At 41.5% G+C, this 15233-nt stretch overlaps 1 protein-coding gene across 3 annotated transcripts in view; it reads right to left on the bottom strand.

The window, feature by feature from the left end:
* Positions 1-1643: 1643 nt before the first annotated feature.
* Positions 1644-15233, bottom strand: part of ugp2b (UDP-glucose pyrophosphorylase 2b) — a 46820-nt gene continuing 33230 nt past the window's right edge. For all 3 annotated transcript variants that reach the window (XM_050071717.1, XM_050071718.1, XM_050071716.1), the window contains exons 6-10: positions 12465-12762; positions 11810-12007; positions 5648-5890; positions 4949-5053; positions 1644-4329 (exon numbers count right to left, since the gene is read on the bottom strand). In XM_050071717.1, coding sequence (XP_049927674.1) covers positions 4222-4329; positions 4949-5053; positions 5648-5890; positions 11810-12007; positions 12465-12762 — 952 coding nt within the window. In that variant the 3' untranslated portion in view covers positions 1644-4221. The remainder of the gene's footprint in view (positions 4330-4948; positions 5054-5647; positions 5891-11809; positions 12008-12464; positions 12763-15233) is intronic.

Below are 15233 nucleotides of genomic sequence, written 5' to 3'. Positions count from 1 at the left end.
CATCACTGAACAGGGGAGCTGCTGGTCTACAGCTGCCTCGATTAAGAAGTTAGTTTGTGTTATTGTGTGACTTTGGCATTTAAACGGGTTGGTTTCAGATTCACCAAAGTCACACAATAACACAAGCTAACTAAGTGATAGAGGCAGCAGTAGACCAGCAGCTCCTGTGTTTAGTGAGCTAAAATTCCTGTTTTTCTCAATGGAGTCTGGCGGTTTTGACAAGAGCATAGATTGGGAATGGGCTGTCTGACAGAAGGTTAAAGCAATCCTCATCTAGCCAGATGCCAAGATATTTGTACTCTGTGACTCTCTCGATTTCTGAGCCAGTTTTGGTGTATAAATGCACACTATTGAAATCAATGTTTTTGGCTCGGGTAAACAACACGTATTTTGTCTTATTTGCATTAAGAAGTGAAAAGAATTAAAAGCAGTTTGCAAGTTATTGATGGCTGTCTGAACAGAATCCGCAGTACAATATAAAATTGTGTCATCTGCATACAAATGGGCATGACAACCAATTAAAGAAGGAATAATATCATTAATATAGACAGTAAAAAGCAATGGACCCAAAACAGACCCTTGAGGTACACCTCCACTAACTGACAAAAAATCAGATTTTGTATGGCCAAGCTTAACACATTGACACCTGTCAGTCAAGTAGCTCTGAAACCATGCACATGCATTTTCATCCAACCCCATTGCATCTAATTTTCTCAAGAGCAAGTGATGATTGACTGTATCAAATGCTTTAGACAGATCTATAAAAAGAGCAGCGCAGTGATATCTTCTGTCTAATGCAGTATGTAGTATCTCTCTGTCTAATTGATTGGCTAATAGTCAGCTGATTGGTTGAAGTGGAGGGAGTGGGATGAAGAGAGAATTGTGAATGGATATAACATAAAGAAAGTTTTCTTGATTGAACTTACGCTGAGCTTTGTTTATCTGAGAGATGTATAGAGCCTCTTTCTGTATGATAAAAAAGGTGGTGTGACACATGCAGTACTACTTCAGGGTGTTTTTTGGCTGTGTGCTGGGGGAATGTATGTCTGTAGATTTTACTGTTGCCATTTTTAATGACAGTATGTACAAAGACATGATGTCCAATAAACTACAGCTTTGACCTGTACTTTATGTCTTGTGTTTGGAGGAATTTACAAAGTGTAAAGAGGGTTATATGCACAGATATCCAATATTTTTTTTTTTTTTAAATTTTATATACTTTATTAATCCCCGAGGGGAAATTCAATTTTACACTCTGTTGTCAATTACACACAGGTCCGAACACACACATGCACAAACTGGACCTATACATGGACTAAATGGAGAGATGTCAGAGTGGGCTGCCCATGACAGGCGCTCCGAGCAGTTGGGGGGTTCAGTGCCTTGCTCAGGGGCACCTTGGCAGTGCCCAGGAGGTGAACTGGCACCTCTCCAGCTACCAGTCCACGCTCCACATTTTTGGCCTGGACGGGGACTTGAACAGGCGATCCTCCGGTTCCCAACCCAAGTCCCTATGGACTGAGCTACTGCCGCCCCAAATATGACACCCCTGAGTGCCACTGGGTCGACTTCCTGTTCTGGATGAGGTCACTGATGGATGAAGTGATTGTGGGTGTAGCGACACAACATATGACACATGCTCATTATTTCATATTGCACTTTATTCAGCTCTGAGGAGGCAGAACTGAGCCGGGCAGACACCTCAACACTGTCACAGATAAACACTTATTGCTTTCAGGCTTCCGGTCCGCGAGTGTCAGACCCATCTCAAGTATTCTCACACTGAAACTTTGTGTTTTAAAAATGTCTGAATCTGTGTGTGTGTGTGTGTGTGTGTGTGTGTGTGTGTGTGTGTGTGTGTAAACCGATGCTGCAGGAAGTGTTGCACCTCCTGTGAAGAGATAACGCTGAGTGATGTGATGGACAGAGGAGACAGGAGAGATTTGACAGCGTAATGGAGGCATACAACATTAAGGTCATAATGTGAGCAAACATACTGGATAAAAACAAAAATAATGCACAATATGGTGGTATAACTCATCATCTATATCACACAGGGACTGTACAGATAAAGGCCTTCACTTTAACATGATATATCACTTATTACATGTCATTTCAGGGCATTGCAATCGTGCCTGGATCGTTACAGTCTTGAAAAAGCTCCAGGGTACCAAACAAGTTGTTTACATGTTAGTTTCTCTTCTATGGCACAAACATCTGAGAGCTTTGGGATGAAGATGAGGTTAGCCTGGACTCTGGAGGTGTAACTACATCTAGTGGAGGTATGTTCAACACTATTAAGTAGAAGCTGTCATTGCTCTGGAAGAAAATCTCACGAGATGGGATTTCTGACTGGTTCCACAAATTCATAATTTACTGTTTTCCAGTAAAATTAACTTGAAGCTGCTCTGATTAAAAATATGTATTTTAATACAATAAATCAAATGATGGATTTGAAAGGTGTCACTTACATAGACAACCCCACAGATTTGGTTTTCTGGGCCGCAACGTTACTGCTTTAAGTCCAGCCCGGTCACCAGGAGGTAATGTTCACATTGTTTGTTTTTGCAAACCACAGATCTGTTATCTTTGTATGTTTCAAACGTAGCATATAAATGTTGTAAAGTGATGTAGTAAATGGGCTAATTCTGTCATCAGGAGGTAAAGGGGACGGTGTATGGAGGGACTGAGGCCTAGACAACTGAGACAAACAAACAGCCTTCACAGCCTTTCAACCAGCGTTTGTGGCACTGATATTGGGTGTTTTTTACCGACAAGTTGCAGCATTTCCCGTCGACGTTTCACAGCTGCCAAGTTGCAAACTACTGTTCAACACCAGCAAAGATCAGTTGTGTTTTGGCAACCCCTTGCTGTGTTTCTACCAGTGTTTGAGCCACTGACCCTGGGTGTTTGTCACTGACACATTGCTTCATTCCCCAGTGGCATCTGAGCCACCATTCTAGCAGCTTTAGTGCCATCAACTGTAGGTGTTTTCAGCCAAAACATGATCTTTTACTCACCATAACCGAGCATTTTTTGGGTCTAAACCTAATCATGCCTTCACCACGGCATTGTTTCATAAAATTTCCAACATATCCGCTCCAAATAATGTACAAATGTAATGTATCTGTGGTTTGCAGCAACATAAAATGCCAACATTTAATCTGGCAGTTGGGTTGTTTGGTTTAGTTTCGCCGCTCTCATCATCAGCATCATTTTCAGATGCAGCTGTTTACAGAAAATGCTTGTTAGTGTACTGATTCTTCAGTCACTTTGCCGTTAAACATTACAGAAGAAAAGGGCACAGTGACATTACATAATAAAGACTGACAGTCACACCTCGAACGAATGACAATCACGTAGAAGTACAGCATTTATGTAGATAAGTCGTCTGATTCCACTTTAAGACTTACTCATTTTATTTTTCATTTAACCTATCACAGGGCAGTACGGTGGCTCAGTGAAGGGTTTCAATCTTTCTGTAACACTGACTTGGAAACTGAAGTTCCTGTGAGCTAGAACAGGCTCCAGTCCCGGGTGTAAGTGATGGATAAACTAAAATACAGCTGCACATTATTTCAGTCTTGAACATATCTTGTCACAGCTGAATTGTGGAACCACGTGAGTTCTTTGTGCTTCAAATAAACGGTCCAAACTTCTCCATAACTTCATGACTTCACCTCTCTATGTAAGTACACCATGTGATTGCATTAGCAGTGCTGTAAGAGCACACAGACAATGACGATGATATTTAAATAATCAGGTTTCTTCTTTGATGCTTAGTCCCATTATTATTATTATTATTACTATTATTATTATTGTATCTATTTTGTGTCTGTTTTGGCAGGAAGAAAAATCACTACAGTTAAAAAATAAAATAATCTGATTTGTCTTTCTCTCTAGCATGGATATAAATCATCGTTTAAAAGGACAGCTCTAAGTAGCTCATTGTGAACACTATTAAAGGTTTATATTCTGTAATAAACAGCCTGCAGAGGGCAGTATATCCCAGCAACAAAAACTATCATCCATATACACTACATACGTCCTGAAACTGCAGAGTAGGACTGCACATGCAATCACACACACCCTTTAGGGAAAAGCCACTTTCTCTCACAACATGTTGAAATATGACAAACAGGTCACATGACTGGGATTAAGTCGACTATGTCACATGATGAGGGCGGGTTCTGAGTATGTGTTTGTGTGTGGAAAAAGGCGTCAGTGGTCCATGATGCGGAGATTGCCAGATACGATTTTGTTCTCCAGCATGGAGCCGGCTGGAATATCAATCCGATCTCCGTGGTTGGCAATGATGATGACGGTGCCCTGTGAGGAGGGAGAACGATGAGTTTTTTGTTAGTCGGGGACAGAGAGGGTGGCAGGATTTAATTAAAGCAATAAATCAATGACAGCCACCTGCCAGCAGCACCAGTTACTTTCAAAGACTTTAACACTGAAGTTTCTGTTTTATCATTGTTAAAAACGAACATGACCTGAGGGAGGAAACCAGATTACAATCTCTCAGGATTACACGTCCTTTACAAGTAAAGGTCAGTAAAATTTAAAGATTTATCTCTGTAATGTAGCACCTCGAGATGCCCCGAGTGTATCTTCACACTTTATCTCCACCGCATCAATTAATATGGAAACTAAAAAGCTGCAGGTTGGACATTACTCATGGTTTGTGGCCTTTTTAATACCCACACTGCATCTCTGTGTGGTCACCAGAATAAATAACGCTGTGGTCTTTCTGGGCTGTCACACTCCACCAAAGAGACTTCTGCTCATTTAGATTAAATACATATTTAATTTGTGCTATTTATGCCTTTGAAACCTTTTATAACCAAATCTTATGTCACATGAAAGTTTATGATGTTGTTTGTTTTAACACAATACAACAGCCTCCTATTTGTAGTAAAACTTAATGTGAGCAAGGATGTTTTACCTTGAGTGAAACGTTTTTCCCGAGGGTGACGTCTCCAGACACCGTCAGGTGGTCGAGCTCCAGCATGTCGGGGATACTCTCGAAGCGGGTCAAGTACTCTTGAACCTGAACACAGACGCACACAGAAGGACATGCAAAACTTTTAAACCCACTGAATCATATTTTAAATCTATTAAGATCCAAGTTAATCTGACAACACCAAATAATAACATCCTGCCCTCATTTTATTTTTAGGCCCCAGAAATATAAACTTTCATCCGCTTATCCAGGGCCAGACTGTGGAGGCAGCAGGCCGAGCAAAGCACCCCAGACGTCCCTCTCTCCAGCAACACTTTCCAGCTCCTCCTGGGGGACCCCCAAGCGTTCCCAGGTCAGATGAGATATGTAATCCTTCCAGCGTGTTCTGGGTCTGCCCCAGGGCCTCCTACCAGTGGGACGTGCTCAGAACACCTCTGACAGGAGGCGCCCACCTCAACTGACCCCTTTCAACTGGGTCAGTTGAGGTGGGCGAGAGATATTATCTCGTAATTACGAGATATTTTCAGTTGAGACAGTGATGATTTTGACAAGAAAGTACACAGCACCATAAATCATCCCACAACTTTCCATACAGCAGAATACAGTGACCAAACTCACTCAGTCATCATCGTGTACAGAGTGAGAAGCTGCTTTTACATGTTTTCTTTAAATCATAATCACCTTGGTGAAGGAGCTGCCCAGTTTGACGTGCGGCGTTGTTGGGAACTCTCTCTTGGGGCTCATGGTGAGAGAGCCGGCGTCCAGGCTGTACAGGTTGGACATGACCAGCAGCAGGTCCGACGTGGTCTTTACAGGCAGGAAGCGGCTGCGAGGCACGTTGATGCCCATGGCGTTGTCGAAGCATTTGATGGCAGCGCCAACCGCTGTCTCCAGCTGGATGACGTTCTGCCCACCATCAAGCGTCTGATGGGAACCAAAAGAAGAGAAGAGACATGTTGGTTGTAGCAGGAGAAGAAACTTGATTCTTTGAAATGCTTCTTTCCAGAAACACGAAGAACAAGAAGTGTTTGCAATTAGTGCTCTGATTCACATCGCCGAGAGGACGTTCCTGTTCTCTTTATTTTCTCTCCATCTCTCACTGCGCTAATGAACCGTAAGGAGCCAAAATAACCCAAAACAAACACAAACCACAAGTCTCCTAAAAGCCAACAGAATATTTAGGTCAGTTTCTAAATTAAACATTTAAATCATCTTACATAAAGAGCTGACTCATGTTGTTACACAGCTCTACACCCACACATATTATTAGACACATCTGCAATGTAAGTTTTGCACAACCTGCCTTAGCAATACTGTAATTTACTGCACAGTCATGCTAACAAAATAAATAAAAACGTAAAATTGTTATGCAGCATCTTCCAATTAGTTTAGCAAAGAAGTTTTTCTTATCTAAAACATTTGTGAATCACTGTGCACACAAACATTTGTGTGAGCCCCAGCAGCACTTTAAGAGTTCTTCAGTGTTTATTAGCTAATGTTAGCATGCTAGCAAGTTAAACTAAGATGCTAAACATTATACCTGCATGTTAGCATTGTCACAGTGCACAGTTAGCATGCTAATGTTAGCTTAAAGCACTGCTGTGTCTAAGTACAGCCTCACAGAGCTGCTTGCGTCCCTGCAGACTCTTCAGGGTGAAATGAAAAATGCCTATTTAACCCTTTAAGATCACATCCCCGGCCATATTGTGCTCCTTATTAACAATATAGTCCCCACCCCCACAAAAATGTGATTTCTTTGTGTTCTTATCAGGCGTGTAGCACCAGATTCCAGGCCCTATGCATAAACAGTCTCTGAGCGCCCCCCTGTGCTTCCTATCTTAATCCTTGTCTCTCTTAAGTACCTTTGATTTTTTTTTTTAACAAAGTCAGTTTGTGTTCTCTCCCTTTCTTTTCTTCTTTGGATCCCTGATTTCACTTTCATGGGGAAACACATGATGCTGTACGCCTGTGCTCCAGCAGCATAAGTAGTCACTCGGCTTTAGCTACGTTTAGAGACAAAACTAAATCAATTATCATCTTTAAGGGGTAAGAGGGGCCTCCACTTTTTACATACAAAAGTTAAGTCTTAAACCGATTTATTCAGCCAATTTTAATTTACAGCAAGGTGGAGCAGTGGTTAGCAATGGTGCCTCACAGCAAGAGGGTTCAGAGTTTGAATCCATCTGCCAGCTCTGTGCAGAGTCTGCATGTTCTCCCTGTGTCAGCGTGGGTTTCCTCCAGGTACTCCAGCTTCCTCCCACAGTCCAAAGACATGCAGGTTAATTGGTGACTCTAAGTTGTCCGTAGGTGTGAATGTGAGTGTGAATTGTTGTCTGTCTCTATGTGTCAGCCCTGTGATAGTCTGGGGACCTGTCCAGGGTGTTCCCTGTCTCTCATCCAATGTCAGCTGGGATAGGCTCCAGCCCACCTACGACCCTGTACCAGGATAAGCAGTTACGGAAAATAAATTAATACATTTTAAATTAGTTAAGGCAGGGATTACTTAAAAATGAAATTAAACCAATACCCAATATACCGCAGTTACAGCTGGAATTAATTCACTTTGAATAAAGTGGTATCTGTGACAGCTCCAGATTATGTGTAAGGCATTTTACAGTGGACTGCCTCAGCAACCAACATTACATGGACTTCATCTCTCCCTGACAGATACAACTATCCCATCAGTGCCATAGATATATAAAGAGAATGTTACACTGTTGGGGTCTCACTGTTATGACATGCTCACTCTTTAACTATAAAATCAAAATGCTTCCTTGGTTATATCCCACCTGCCTGTCCTATTATACTAAGAAATATGTCACAATACTGAAGCTTTCAAAATGCTGTTGCATCTTGACTTTAGGAGGTGAAACGTTTCCCGAGGCCACAGACCTGAACACGATGAACTAAAATTAGACTGAAAGGTTCCACAGTATAATAATATAATATAATGATCTGAATCTCAGGTATATCTACCAGAAGCAGTTATGTAACATTCACCACTTCATGGATGCTTTTATCTTGAGAGCCTCTCAGTACCATGAGTGCTCACAGTTTTTACATGCATGGGGCCACAGTGCTGTATAACAGAAACGGGCCCCCAGATTTAGTGCTGCACTCTTATCTAGATGGGAACACACACTTATGTAAAGCCACACAGCTCTGCACAGTTATCACCAGTTACATAACAGTTGTTGTGTCACGGTGTGTGATCCTGTAGCCGAGAGCTGGAAAATTACATCTATAGGCCGAAAGCAATAATCAGGAATGGGGCTCGGGTTCAGCAGTGAATTTATTACGCTGGTTGCGGATTTGCATACCCCGAGGCAGGGGGTGAACAGAGGCACAGCGTGTTGCCTCTGAGTGAGCACAACCAAAATAACATCAAGTCACATCACATCAAATTTGTTTGCTTTGGAGGGCAGTAAAGGATAAACATGCTCGGGGAAGACACGGAGCCTTAAAAAATGTGCTTGAGCAAATCATGCTAATCCAGCATTTACTCAGAGCATTCCTTCATCTGAATTCAAGCGGCTACATTTCTGCTGCCTCACTTTCCTTTAATTTATTCGAAAAACTCTTTGCTTTATTAAAAAGTGGTTGAAAATTAACTATATGCAAATGTGTGAGCTGGAGGTGGACAAACAAGCTCAGCAAGAGCAGCAGAGTGAAAATGAAAAATGCATTTTATAGTCACAGAGGTGGCCTTTGAAGTAACATTTTTGTAGAGGAAATAACACTTTAATATTAATCTTTGTCTCTCTAACGCCAGCACACACACAAAAACACACTCCCACTAAAGACAAACACACACACACACAGCTTTAACTGGAGTCCAAGTTGGGCAGATGAGCCACTGGAGAGGAGACCAGAAAACTGGATTGGTTTGAAGCTCCTTTTCTCTCCTTTGTATGCAAAAACCTCGCATGACAACAAACGGCTCAGAGAGTCGAGCCGTGCAGGACGGCGGAAACACAGAGAGGCTCTAAAATATGGGTTTCCTCGGCATGCTTTGGGTTTCTTTTTGCGAGATATGATTTATTCAGAAGCAGTGGTCTCGGTGGAGGAGAGTGTGCAGAAATCTCTCTGCTCTGCTGTTCATGGCGATGCTTTCAAATGCAACAGGATGGACGTGGTAAAACGGCACAGATGATATTATTCTGTTGGCTGGTTACTGAAAGTGAATTGTTTCATCTGAGCATCCATTGCAAAGTGAAGTCATCCTGGTGGGGACTGTCTTTGAATTGGCCCCCTCAAGGTTTCCAACAGCAGACTAATAAAGGACATTTATGAGTCATTTCACTCTGATGGGCTCAAAGAAAAGGAAACATAACAACTAGAGCGTCCTGCAAGGCAGCACAATTCAGGAGACTGATGTTATTCCTCTGATGTAGAAAAGCTTGTGCTGTCACAGTTGTGTCTCTCTCTTGCACCTCATGTACATTTCTATTCTGTACGACAACTGCGATCTCCCAAAACCCCGTTTGCTATTAGCAGGTCCAGTTTGCAGTGTACCAGTGGTTGTACAGACAACTATCACTGTCACTGTGATACTGAAGAAAACCTAAAAAACGTGATGATTCTTATGCAGGTTCTGGAGTTATAAGGAGCATATTCTCTGTGTTATTTCTAAGCGAATTTACGGGAAGTCCCACTGGATCAAAAAACATGTGTATCATGTCTGCGTTTCCAGATTTGACTGAACCTCTGTACTAGAGGATTTATTTTGCTGTTGACTAAACAGTGCTAAGACTTAAGTTAGTTGTCCTTATGGACGCTGTTGTAAAGCTGTGTTAATCAGGATTAGTCACCAAAATCTTCGAAATCGAGCAGTGGCCATCATGTTTCAACAGCAATGATGGCCGTGTGTGATAGATGCCAGTCTTCAGAAGTAACTTTGGTCTGTTTTTTTATCGTCTTCACCTCTAGTCTTGGATCAAATCCTTTACTAATCTTCCTAAGCTTAACACTTAAGAAAAGGTCTTTCTTATTCCCTCATCTCGGCATGTTGGAAGAAAACTACTGTCCCAACAATTAAGATAAGGCTGGGAGATTTAAGTAGTAGCACAAATTTAGAGGAGATTCAATATGCTTTTTCAATTTGAAAATTAGAAGACATTCTACATTTTACACCTTTGTCATATTTCACTGTGCAGAATCATATTTATATATATGGGTGAAAGATATACAGAGAAATTAGATTATTACAGTGACAGGGTGAGATTATCTATGCTCTTTTTTGCTTTACTTAATCTACTTGTCCTTCAGTTTGTTTTGTTGTTTTTACTGTTCCTTTAGATTCATGAGCAAGTTTCATCTTTTCATTTTATCTAACTATGAAGTGAGGAATCTCTGTCTGTCTGTATCTGTGTATCACTGTGTGTCCTTTGCACCTCTTGGACTGTTTATCTGATCTGCTTTACACTTGGCAGGTGTATTGCTTGGGACCCAAGGATGTGCAGTGTCATATTTGGTGCCATTTGGACACACGACACCTTCAGCATTATTAAAGTTTAAGTACAGAGGCGTGCAGTGCTCTGTGGCTCTGTGCAGCAGCGGGGGCGGGGCTTCAGCTGGGTGTCTACAGGTATCAGACTGTTAGATTTAATGCTTTTTAAAACCTGTTCAAGACAACTTTTAACCATATTTAGGACAGATTTTTGGACAAATCATGTTTTACTTATTTAAGCATTGCAGGTAAGCATCGCAGGCAAGTAGTATATGTAAGTGTTGTATAGGAATATGGTTATTAGAGTTAAGTCAATCTACATTTTGCCTACAGGTCAGTGCAAGTATGAAGTAAAATGACAGTATTATAGTTTTCAAAGATGTATAACATCAGAAATGTGGACTTCTACATCCAAACACTTGACTCATTTTCACAAAAAGAAACTAAAAAATGGATAAATGAAATCAGATAAAATGTCTGTAGTAGTTAAGACCTTGTTGTAACATTGAATTTATGACAATTTAGGGACTTTTTAAGGACCTGTAGACACCCTGTTCAGGGCTCTGCAGAGACCATTCCAGACCGGTGTGCATGATTAACTGGTGGCTGAATGAACTGGTGATAGAGACAGATGTGTCATACGTGTGGCGTTTGAGGATGTTTTGTCAACTAACCACGAAATAAACACTGTGATTTCTTTGCCTCTCTGTCATATTCATTTGTAGGTGTTTTTCTGAAGCATTACGGTAGGAACGGTTTGCTGGACATTAATTTTGATCACAACAGAAATACATGAACATATTAGCCGTCTTCATTTCAAAAATATTGTAGCGTCCCTTAACAATGAGGCTACGGGCATGAACTTGTTTTGCTGGCTTTTTATTCCGTAACTTTAGCACAGGCTACTGTGGGCCGTAGCCAACAACAAAACAACACAGCTGTCTGCTTTACAAGGTGTTCTCTGCATTTGCGGCTACTTCAACAAATACTGCTCCTCGCCTTACACACATGAACGAGCAGGAAAAACAACCACCTTCTGTCTTCAAGCCTCTGCCAATCACAGGTGGTATCTCACACAGATCACTGTCATAGGTGCGAGTATTGACTAACAGGCTTTACAGCGTCTAAAAACACACAACTTTGCTGGGAGCAACAAGTTCACTGACATCACGAAAACTCACTAACTGCCATAGAGATAGAGATATCAAACAAAGACGAGAGGCAGAAGAGAATGATTCCCAGTACTAGTAACTGTTTAACTGAGCAACAGCTGGATCAAGCTATTCAATAAAAACCTGAATTGTTCTATAACTTGGTGTTGACTGTGCGTGAGACGTGTGTGTACTGTGTGTTATTTCCTCTTGACTGTATCTTTCAGTTTCCTCTTCACTCACCTTGGGGTTGACTATGATCTCCATGTCCATCGCCTTCTGCTCCTGCAGCCTCTTGATAGCAGCCAGAGAGATCCACAGGTTGTTGGTATTGAAGATCTTGAACTTGGAAACTGATTTGAATTCGTCCACGTGGGCCTTGGGCACCTGGGCGATCTCCAGCAGACGCAGTTTGCCTTCATACTGGATCAGCGTGCCACCCTGGAAATCAGAGTCGGCTATTTTACAACATGTTCTCATGATTCATGTGTTGGATGGACTCCAGGGTCAAACAGAAACTTTCCTTCTTTTCCCTGAGAGATATATTTTTTATAATGCCACTGCATTTTTATTGATAATGATTGCCAAAAGGTTTCTGTACAGTGTTAAAGTTTGGTTGGAGTTTCTTTATTTTCCATCCTGCTGGAACCAAAAGCAAAGCAATCCCCAGGATAACAGCTGGGATGTCCAGAGCTTCAGAGCTTCATTCATAACGTTGTCTGTTTAATCTGCTTCTATACTGTGATTTGTTTTGTTGGCATGTGCATAAAGATGTCTTATGTCTACAGAGGAACAAATAATGCTGTGAAAACTCATACGTAGAACAAGGCCAGAACATCACACACACACAGCAACTCTGTAACAGTATGAATATATACAAAGCTTCTCCTCCTCATACCTTGACGTCAGCGCGCGTCTTATCCGTCACCTCCATGATGAACTCGCAGCGCTTGCCATTTGGCTGGCTGACCATGTGGTTCAGGATGTGGAGGTCGACGGTGGCTCCCAGGTTGTCGATGTTAGAGACAAAGATGTACTCCTTGCCCTGCGTGATCAGCTGGTCCAGCAGGCCCGAGTTGTAGAAGCTGGCGTAAATGTCGCCGTGCCCCGGAGGGTACCAGCCTTCTGCGCTCTGCCCAGTCATGCTCAGGTCTGTGGACACGGGGAGGAGGGACTCTTTGTTGATGCGAGGGTACCTGGACAGAGGAGAAAATGATTAAACGTCATGTTTGGTTTGCCTCAAGAAAATGCCCTCTTTTTGCTTAATCCCTTCTAAAAAATTGTTCAGCTGCAATTACAACAACTATCAGTGTAAAGTTAACCAGAAATCTGAGTTTAAAGTTGGAGTTTAAAAGCTTGGAGCAATTGAGAGGACTTTAATCTTGATCTAAAGAGGACTAAACCCAAACTTAAACCTGCAGTTATATATTATTTTGACCACCTGGGGGCAGTGCACCAAACTGTTAACACAACATTTATATTCTATCATGTTACACAGTAATTATGGCGAACACCTTAGCAAACAGTGGCCTATTTATTCACTTCAATTCAAGACATTTATTTCCAGAGGTTCAGTTTGCAGAGGCATTTAGAGTAGGCAACACAATACAGTTAAAAAAAGCATGGAAAGCTGTGCACATTATGATACAAGTAATATGTAAATGCAAAAATAAGCTGTAACAAAAATGGTGAGAGAATGATGATGTAGTGCAAAATAAGATGTACCCACTGGCAATAATGATAATAATGAGGATATAAGAGTAGTCATGAATTAAAAGTATCATGCAGAAAGACGTTTTCAAACTTTATCCTCAATCCTCAGCCAGATGGGTGGTTCCAATCAGATGGAGAGATGCTGCCCTGCCCACCTATGCCCACTGGCTGAGGGACATTATGTTCTCACTTAATCTTGAAAAGACTCCCTACTCAATTTGTAACTCAGATAAAAATTTCCACAAGGTTTAGGGCCCCTTCCTGAAACTTCCAGAGTGTGTTCCTCTTGCTTTCTGTCAGTGTGTACTCTGATAAAGTAACCCATTAATCTGAACCTGCCTTTTACATAGGCATCTCTCCCCTCTCTTCAAATATTGAGCCTGGCTTTCAGCTCATCTGTCATTTTTTGCTCTATTGAGGAGATGGCGAACCATCCAATTGATGATATCCCAGCTGTTATTAGGGGTTAGTGGAATGGGGAGGACTGTGATTGGATTATATGCTTTGTTCCCGTCATATATATGCTCTAAGATTGATACCTGTTGTGATTATCCATTGTGTAATCCTGTTAAAACGGAATAAAAATTATAAGATAAAAAAAGTATAATGCAGTATATACATTATAAGTCAGGATTCATCAACTACATTTGTCAAAGCGACAGAATTTCTCAAAGCAGACACTGCGGGGATGGATTTTCAAAAATATGACAATAAAGATGTATCTAACCCTCATTAGCCTGTCCCTGTTTAATCTTAAATAGATAAGATATTTGCCTGGGTCTGGATATTAAATCCATCCACTCCACTGAGTTGACTGAGACTGGAGACTGGACTATTAATAACTTACTCAGAACGCTGCTGTGTCACTTATTGACACATCACTACTACTCCTTAATAGCTGAAAGATAAATTCAACCACACATTTAGGGTTGGTAAATCATTCCTAATAAAATTATTTCCATCTCAACTGTTTTAGGGGTTGCTTTACTAAAGGTGGAAAAAATGCTTGATGTCCAAAATACCAGAACACATCTTTCCCCCTCACATTTTCTGAACTGACCAATATTCTGCGGACTGCATGGGAGGCTTTGGTGTGCTGTACATGTCCCGCAGTACGCCGGTTGACAATTACTGGTATACATATATGGGTGGGGCTGCATTATTCATATTTACAAATGCAGCAGACACGGAGAACAATTAGCATTTATTAAAGCCATCTAGCAGAATTTCGGGAGCAGGACCACACCTCAACCATGTCACTTCCTGCATCAACACCAACTAACCCAGTCCTCCTGTTCCACTGGTATTCTTCACCCCTCCCTCCCATCCTGTTCTTCTCTTCCTCTCCTCTACATAGAGTCCTGAGGGGTTTGTCATGCCCAGGTGCTACGGTAGATCTCCCAACGAAGCTTCCCCACACTATTTGGCAAAGCAAATAAGCTAAAAGCAGTCGAAGCCTCGCACATCAGTCCCGTTTTTCTTTGATGACAGAGTTAAATGCAACTTGTTGATGGTGTGGTGCTGGTCTTGACCAACTCCTGAGGAAAAAAAGTGGCATACGTATCTGCTAAATGCTCACAAGCTAGTTGCTAACTGTGTCCATCTTAAAATGAAACCTGTTTTGATTAGAACTTCAATTTTTGGTGCAAAATACTTGTAGGACAAAATTTCTCCTCTTCTGTAGGCATGTACAGTATAAGGTCTGTACCTCTCTGTACTTCTTAAAGAAAGACCAGATGAACTCATGTATCCACAGAACTGTGAATCACAGTCTGCACATGTTTAAGAGATATAAACAGCACAAAGAGAAAAACAGATAGTGTGAAATCTTTTTGCTCCACACCGGAGGTAAAGCCATAAAAACTCTGCGACTACGCAGCACGCCAAGTGCAGTGTTCTTTTCATATCAGTGCAGGACTTCAAACAACACCATCAGGGAGCAAAGTTTTTAAGG

Source organism: Epinephelus moara, chromosome 19 (assembly GCF_006386435.1).
Source record: "Epinephelus moara isolate mb chromosome 19, YSFRI_EMoa_1.0, whole genome shotgun sequence".
Lineage (NCBI taxonomy): Eukaryota > Metazoa > Chordata > Actinopteri > Perciformes > Serranidae > Epinephelus > Epinephelus moara.
The sequence above is the reverse complement of the archived record's forward strand: the minus strand, read 5'-3'. Positions and strand labels throughout refer to the sequence as shown.